This window comes from Phaseolus vulgaris, chromosome 3 (genome assembly GCF_051622355.1).
Source record: "Phaseolus vulgaris cultivar YP4 chromosome 3, ASM5162235v1, whole genome shotgun sequence".
In the NCBI taxonomy this organism is placed as follows: Eukaryota; Viridiplantae; Streptophyta; class Magnoliopsida; order Fabales; family Fabaceae; genus Phaseolus; species Phaseolus vulgaris.
In genome coordinates, this window is record NC_143500.1 from 37,692,081 (window position 1) to 37,700,620 (window position 8,540).

An 8,540-nucleotide genomic window follows, 5' to 3' on the forward strand; every position below is an offset into this window, starting at 1 on the left:
TTAGCACGAAAAAAAGACATTTTTCTCCACAACTTTTCCATACAAATATAATGTAGCGCCAATGCCCTAGATTACATATACATATGCCTTCCATGACTGCCGCCAGCTACGGATACAATCAAAGAATTATATTCTCACTAAGCATAAACAAGATTTTAATAAAACAACAAAAGACTTATTTTTTACAACATCAAACTTTCCATGTAACGGACAGCCAATTCCTAAGATTGCATATAATACAAAAAGCCTTTCATGAATTCCAGCAGTGGAAAAGTCAACAACCTAAGAATTACTTTTTTCCACTGATAACTAGTGACTGGAAAGGCTCCCTCTTTATTTCCACGTATGTTGAGAAGTCCTTGCTCAATGGCTGCTTCCAGGGTTCTCCGTCCATTTGCATATAGGCATTTTTCCACCGTCCACCTCTCACTTCCAATCGAATAGCTGATGCCTAAAAGATATAAATAGAATTGAACAGTCATGAGAAACCAGTGGCGGTGTACTGATCACTGAGAAAGACAATTTCACAACGTAAATCATGGCAATATAAAACAAGGGAGACAAGACCATTCCATTTTAGAGAGGTGGGCTATGATCAGACTAGTCAACAAATTCCCTACAAAAGAAAAGAGAACGAGCCCTCTATACGGGCAGACAGGAAAAAGGGTTTTTCACTTGTCAAATTTAAGTTGAAAGTGAACTCAAATATGAAGTTTTAAAAAATTTAGTGGTAAACACTAGATACAAGTCGTATAAGAAATCAGGCCCGCATCATTTAATAGTCAGTTCAGTTGCAGTTGGTATTTGTTTCAATGACATATTTATGTCATTGAATTTCCAATCGGCCAGTTTTTTCTCACCACCTTCTTCCCAGAAAAACCCTTGGGCGGAGGTGTCAAGATATACTAAGTTTTTTGGCTGAGGTGCTCTCAAAATCATAAATCTGACATTTATAGCTAGATCTTTCCATATTCTATTAGCCATAATATACAAGTGAAGAAGATCGACTCAGATGCAGAACAGTATGAGAATCTTTAAATCGAACAAGTCAAGACTATGGGTTATTATTTAGAATGTGTCAACCTCTCGGACAAAAGCAGTCAGGGAACCTAGGTAAGCAATTCACTCAAACACAAACAATAAATAGTGGTACCTGAGCTAGGTGCTTTGCAGATATCAGTTCAACCATGACAAACGATGCATGCCATCCTTGTTTTAAACCAAATACTTCCAAGAGCCCATCGGCAACATCAGCTTCAACAAAGCCTCTCTGAAAGCACATCAAAAAGTCTATTCAGTCAAACATAATTAAATTGAAGTAACCTTTTCAACAAGTTAGCTTATATTCAGAAACAAAGTATGTATCCCTAGATCTTTTATATAATTGAAAGGAACACGAGATAGAATGTTTTCATATCATCACCTTAATAAGGTATTATCTTAGGCAACATACCTTATCCAAATATTCTGGTTTTGGTTTACCCCATGGATTTCTCCCACTTCCATAGCTGTGAAGATTCAGAGCAACTATTGCCCTTACACTGAAAGGAATAACGTAACCACATCATGCAAAGTGGACCAGAACAAAAATTTCACGAGATATTGAGTTGTGATTATGACTCTTGCTACATTACTATGCAGTAAAATTTAATTCAAATTTCCAAAATCTATATGTACGAGGAAGAAATGCACACTTCAAAAATTACAAAGGGCAACGATTCCATGGATGGAATCTAAGCAAAAGAACGATTTTTTATTGATGAACCTGTGCCAATTTGGTAGCAGCCTTACATTAGGGTTAGAAGATACAAAATAAAAGATCTCCCAAGTTATACGGGAGACTACAACTGCCCACTTCACACATTCTCAAATGAAAAATAATTTCTCTCTCAACCACCCCTCCTTGTTTAGAGGCCATACGCTTTATTTCTTATACTATTTAAGCCTGCCCAACTACCCAAACCAACTCCCTTACTAACGAACACCTAACTAATTACTAATGGGTATCTATCAGCCTGTCTTTAAAACATTGACTTGATTACACTTAATAATATGCATCAGCAACAACTATACTATATAGATGAGAAATGTACCTTGTAGGAATTGCAATCTGCTCCCACTCTGAGCTATTGACCCTTTTGATATGCATCCGCAAAATGTTTTTAAGTCCCCTAATGACAGAAAGGACGTTTAGGATTATAGCAATAAGGAATAGCTATTAAGTTAGTCATCTTCCTTTATTATATAATAAAAACAAGCATACGAGTTTCCATATAAATAATCATTATACAAGTTCATCTCTCACAATAACTCATGAAATCCATGGAAAGAAGCCGCAGATAATCATAATCCAAAGACATTATTCTACTTCTTTGTCGTAAAACAGATTAAGACACAAGAATCGTGCTGGACACAGAAGAATAATCAAAGTGACCATGCATGGTGGAGGATGAAATGGCTCTTCTCAACTCAAATTATCCAATCTTGTATTTATAACAAGCATGGACTATAAAATCGAGAGAGAATTTATCTATTTTTCAGCAGTAGCGTAAAAATTATATTCAGCTTGCACTCAAAAGGTGAAATCATGTCAAGTTAAACAGATGGGGTTTGCGTTCTCTCGTGTACAAATTTCACATGACAGGTCATGTTTTGGAGCGTATTGTGTCTCTGTATAGTCATTGAAGAAGTGGGGTCTGATAAAAATAACAGAGAAACAAACACAAAACATGCATATGATCTGCATATACATGTGAAATCCATCAGCAGACAGATTAACAGAAACTCTTCACTATCCGGGAAATTGTTTTTCCAAAGACAACAGAATAGGTAGAAGAGATCATTTGCCAACTCATATTTCCAATTCTTTACATTAACAAAAGAATCATTATTGTTGCAATGGTAAACTATTTTTTTTTTTCTAATGAAGAGTGATATCTATTGCACATAAGGTGAAAAAAAAAAGAGCAAAAATTATAAGCATTTTGCTTTTTCTGATTTATCACATGAATAAAACAGCTTAGCTGGCATATCTTACCTTAGACCTGGATCACTTACGCAAGGTGTGAAAAACCAGCCCTGTGTGCAGCTGTAACTTGAGTATATAATCTGCAACCAGAAAGAAAAGGATTTATCAATGATCACAATCCATTATTAGGAGACATAGTGGCTATTAGACTGTTAACACTTGTGCTAATATGATAATCTCAAATACCATGCTGCGAAAAGAAAAAAAGAAGAGAGAATATATTGCCAAAAATCAAATTAAGTGAACTGAAGCAAGCAAGAAAGAAGGAAATTTATAAAACACGTTACGCAACTCCATAGCTTTAATACCTTATTTGAAATTGGACCGCTTGCAAGGTAAGGTTTTTCATCGCGTAGATGATGGAAGCCATAAGCCACTTGGGCATCCATTCCTGTAGAGAGTATAACAAGATATTCTATGAATGCTAATAAATACAGATTAGAGATTCGATTGAGCAATCTAAAAACTTTTCCATTCTATCAACCACCCAAAAGCCAAGAAAGTTGTTGCATCTCAAGTTTCTACATCGATTCACACACTCATAAACAGGTGAAAAAAACCAAAACAAACATAAAATCTAAGGTATAAAAGGAATTCTCAATTAGCTTCAGTTGGACAATTGGCATGGTCACATCTTGCTAAAAAGTCTGAAGCCATTGTAGCACAAAATAGTAGTAGGCCTAAAAGCCCAAACTTCAGGCATTAAAAATTTGAGCAGCATCCATGACAAGTCAGTAACTCCATTCATGAAATACTACCTAGGATGCATCAATACCATGCAAGGAACAATTTGTCTTTAAAACAACATGTCATACAACTAACATGTAGTATCACATGTAAAGTAGTAACTTCTTTCTCAATGATTAATCTCAACTACCATCTAAGGCACTAAAAATCTAAAATAGACATGATACCATCTCCAGAAATTTTCATTTTAAGTACCAATAAAATCTACTGATGTACAGATTCAAGTACCTATGCTGAAGTAATTATAGTACACGCCTTCATAACTTGCAACTTTCTCTGGTAGTTCTCCCTCAATTTCAAAGCCCTGCAGAGAGCAGACACACAAAAAATTCCATATTACAATTGGACAGCAAGAATTGAGAAAAAAAGTTGTGAAAAGTTGCATGCTGAATCAAATACTTTGCCGTCTTTTCCAAATTTACACTTAATAGAGTGTACAAGAAACAACCATTTATGTAAAGAATTAAGTTTAATCGGAGTGACTGTCTAAAAAGGCCTTGACAAGGCCAATTGTAAAAAAAAAATGGGGCTCATGCTGTACAGAAGTATATTTTGATTAAAATTTATAGAATAATCATGTCGTGTGCACAAAAATTGATATTCATTATTTGAGTAAGTAGTTGTGATTTCTGGAAAAACTTGAAACATCACAAAATATTATTACTAACCTAATCTTTTGAGACCTATATATGAAGGATGATCATTTGGGAACCAAAGATTACTGCTAACCTAATCTTCCTCCTATATATGAAGGATGTGTGCATTTGGAAGCCACATACTCTATGCTCAAGAAAACAAGCCTAACCAATTCATATACAGAGATAAAACGCATTAATGATATGAGAAACCAGACAATAACCTGATCAAGAGTGAACTCCTCTGCAGGCTTCAAACAATGTGGTAGCTTCACAGATGTGCCTTCTGGCATTGCAAGTGAAACTCGCCAACTGCATTGAAAAACATATTATACCAATTTAATATATGTGAGCCACAAAGCAAAGAGAACACAATTAAAGTATATCTCCGTATAAAACCCAAATTCAACTCTACAGTTCTAAGAGTTCATACATAGAAGATGTACAAATAATTTTAAATTTACGATCAACATACTTTATCTGCAACTAACCATGGCAAAAGCTGAAAGCCAAACTCATTTCATTCAGTGACTTCATATCCCCCATTAAAATTAACCCAGTAAAGGAAAAACATATGAACTATAATCAAAATACACAAAACCTATCCAAACGCTTGACAGTCCCAGTACTAGCCCTTTGAAGAGTTCTCTTGATAGCAGACCTCCATGCAAACGGAAATGACCCACCCTGAAAAATATCAGAAAGACAGATTAGTACAGTAGACCCAACATTTATTTAACCCATTATTTCCAAGAGTATGGAGGCTTACCCAGCTAAAACTCCTAGAAAGGTCATTGCCTGTACCCAACGGTATGATCCCTACCGGAGGAACTGGCTCTCGAACCAGTGTGCGAAGTTCTGTAAGACATCCTAATACCCAACCAACTGTACCATCACCTCCAGCAACCTGCCCAATCAACCAGTTTTGAGATTGCCAAAATATAGTAATGTATATAATATATATATATATATATATATATATATAATCGAATATTTGTATCCAGTACGTACTATAATTCCAATTATGTGCAGTCAATCACATTTTTAACTTATAAATTAAAGAAAGAACTGCATAACCAATCACATGTCAATCATACCTCATCTATTTCAGTTTTATGGAGGAGGGAAAAATAGAATAAGTAACAAATACTCTTCTAATTATAATAACTTGCCATTTTTTAAATCAATTATGCAAAACGTAAAGAAACCAAATACGGGACCCATCACAACTTAAGCAATCACACGCAGTACTTTATATCATAAGAATGAATTGTAATGCATATTCCAGTTCTCGAATCATCATACCATAACCCTGATTCTTTCACGAGTTTCTTTGGCACAAGAATCACCAAGGCCCGCCAACATCTCCAGACAACTCAATCCATACCGTACAAATTCATGAGGCTTCACATCTGATAAGTCAAAAACCTGCACCGTACAGCCAAACAACAATCACGACATGTAAAGACGAACAAAGTTATAGAGAAAATAATAACAGAAGTAAAAATTCGAACCACGAAACCACATCTAAAGAGTAACTTGAATTTCACATACGCGTCAAATAAAAAAAACAGTTAAAAAAACAGTTAAGTAACAGGACATGGTGATTCTCAAAGCAATTGCATTGTCTATAGCTAGTAGAATCCTTCAAAACGACTCTTCTTCTCTCAGTTCAGAAGTTTCAGCGTCTCACTGACAAGATCCGATTAATTTCACAATTTCCCCTGCTTTGCGACAAGTGATTCGGAAAAACATAGATACAAACGAGAGAACGACAGCGAGATTTTAAACACTCCCAGGTAATTTAAAGCAGCAGTACCTGCTCTTCACTCATGAGTTGCTGGAGTCTCTCCTTGAGAGCGGGGCCGTGGCGGCCACCGCTGCGGGAGTTGATGAAGACGACCATGGGACATGGCGGAGCGGCGGAATCCTCGCCGTCGGCGCGGTTGATGTAGCGGGACTCACCGGCGGCGGGGTCCTGAAGGCGAATGGAATCGCGCATTGCGTAACGCAGGTACTGCGGCATGGTGAGCTGCTTCTTCAACTCGTCCTTGTCAATTCGGATCCCGGACAGACCGCAACCGCGAAATGACTCCACAATCGACGACCGCACCGCTATCTTTTTAGTCTCACCGGTCGGCGCCGGCGAATCCATCTTCTTCCTCGCTCTCCTTTTCTCTCGGCGACGACTCGATTCTTTTCTTCTCTGAGGCAAACCCTCTGGCCCGTCTCTCCTCTGTCCTCTGCAGAAAATTTAAATCAAAAGACGAATCTCTTTATAATTTCATTATCATATTATAATTTATGAATAATGAAACAAAAAGAAAAGAGTGCATGTGTGAAGCAACTCTTGACTCTCAAGGCAGTTTTTGCAGCGCGCAGGCAAAGACGAAAGTCCAACCAGTAAATTTGAGTTTTATTGGAGGCTCGCCAATCCTATAATTTACTTTCGAAAAAATAAAGGAAATTTTTGCTAATGCCGTTCCTTAAACTCTTTTTCTTGTGATGGGGAAAATGCCCCCACATGTTACCTCTATTTACAACAAATGAAAAGGCATTATTTCTCCAACTCACACGTCCCCACCCAACCATATTTGTCCACCTTATTTCTATTTTTTTATATGAATTGTAACATTTATTTTTATGATATTCAACCAGTTATGTGACTTAATGATGTAACTCCCTGAAACGATAAATAATACACATACCGGTCGTTCGTGGATGAAAGCGAAGTTTGAATTGAATCTTCCATCTTTTTCTCAAATTTCCAGTGTGTGTTAACGAGCACACCGTTACTCAAGAGGGTTTGGTTGGGCAATTGCATGACGCCTCTGAGAATGGTAGCACACGGAAAACAAGAAAAAATTGATAGAGGAAACTCGCAGTGAACGAAAGACACTTTCAAGTTGTGCCAATTTAGAGTTTAAATGAACAATTTGTTCCGTCTTTGGTCCAAGACGAGTCTTCGACACAGAACGACACAGGCCATATCTGTGTAATTTTAACCCTATTTTAGTTAAATAATAACTGTGATTTAGATTTGCTGTTGCTGCTAAGAGTTGGCTGCCAACTCAACTATTTCATATATCCAAAATTAATTTACCATCTTTACCTATTCAAGAAATATAGGACAATTATGTAGAATGCTAATTTTGTAGAATAAGTGTCAAATAAATACCTGTTGATTAATACTTTTTAGATATTAAAATTTTAATTCATACTGAGTATCAGTTTTCCTATTCATTGTCTAATAATACTTAAGCAAATAATAAAGTTATTAATAATCACGATATATATAGTTTAAATAATGTAACATCTAATAAAAAATATTTCTCTAATAATTACCTTGACATAATAATAATAATAATTCATACCACAATATAAAAAGATACAATATTTGTTAACTTCTTTTGTGTCATCTTTTAATTGGATAATTTTACTTTTTAATAACTAAAAAATATTTTATTTATTTATTTATTTAATAAAATAAATAATTAAATAGATTTTTTATTTTAAAATAACTAAATAACTTCCTTTCTAATAAATAAATAATGATTGTATATTTTTGTAGTACTATTTTTATAAATTTTTATATTTTTTTAAATCGTATCATTATTTTAATTAATTATTCATAAAAATAATAAATTATATATATGTATTAATCTAATAAAAATGTGAATATACATGCGTTAACAAAATTACTTTATCATAATAATAATGGTTAAAAAAATTACTTTATCGTATTTTAGAAAACCGATTTGGTGTTATACTTATATTTGGTATATTAAAGTTGACCATTTTTTCAATCATTACTTGCTGAATGTGATAAGAAAATTAAAATGTTTTACTAATTATATATAAAAATTAAAATAATTCTTAAAATAAAATAATAATGCGACATTACTTAAGTAACTAAAGAAATAATTATTTTTTAATTTAAAACTGAAAATGATTCATTTTCTACTATTAAAATTTCCTGGGATGTTTTAAAACAAAAATCACTTTTATATTTAGAGAAATAATGTATTTAGATTAACTTGAACGGTGATAGATAATCAGTTGTTTTTTATGGTGAAAATAAAGACATTAAATCTTTGTCTATGAGAACTATAACATTACACAAACAAACA

General features: G+C 34.4%; 1 protein-coding gene across 3 annotated transcripts; it reads right to left on the reverse strand.

The window, feature by feature from the left end:
- Window positions 1-7,307, reverse strand: LOC137807375 (diacylglycerol kinase 7). Of its 3 annotated transcripts, none has more exons than XM_068607990.1 (13): window positions 7,119-7,307; window positions 6,230-6,653; window positions 5,716-5,838; window positions 5,180-5,317; window positions 5,012-5,097; window positions 4,635-4,722; window positions 4,004-4,079; window positions 3,337-3,419; window positions 3,038-3,108; window positions 2,094-2,171; window positions 1,454-1,541; window positions 1,154-1,270; window positions 1-451 (listed from the first exon to the last, which is right to left on the reverse strand). In XM_068607990.1, the coding sequence occupies exons 1-13, from the start codon at window positions 7,232-7,234 to the stop codon at window positions 290-292; spliced, it is 1,650 nt and encodes a 549-aa protein (XP_068464091.1). In that variant the 5' UTR covers window positions 7,235-7,307; the 3' UTR covers window positions 1-289. The 3 variants fall into 3 exon arrangements, with proteins under 3 accessions (XP_068464091.1, XP_068464092.1, XP_068464093.1); XM_068607991.1 differs by lacking the exon at window positions 7,119-7,307 and adding an exon at window positions 6,759-6,984; XM_068607992.1 differs by lacking the exon at window positions 7,119-7,307 and adding an exon at window positions 6,812-6,934.
- Between the last annotated feature and the right edge of the window lie 1,233 nt (window positions 7,308-8,540).

Bases quoted from the DNA above. Each gene is read 5' to 3' on its own strand.
- LOC137807375 (XM_068607990.1), bottom strand. From the start codon at position 7,234: ATGCAATTGCCCAACCAAACCCTCTTGAGTAACGGTGTGCTCGTTAAC. The intron at 5,318-5,715 runs GTATGATGATTC...TTGATTGGGCAG, and splicing joins GTGAAAGAATCAGGGTTATG to GTTGCTGGAGGTGATGGTAC. The intron at 3,109-3,336 runs GTATTAAAGCTA...TTCTGGTTGCAG, and splicing joins GCGGTCCAATTTCAAATAAG to ATTATATACTCAAGTTACAG.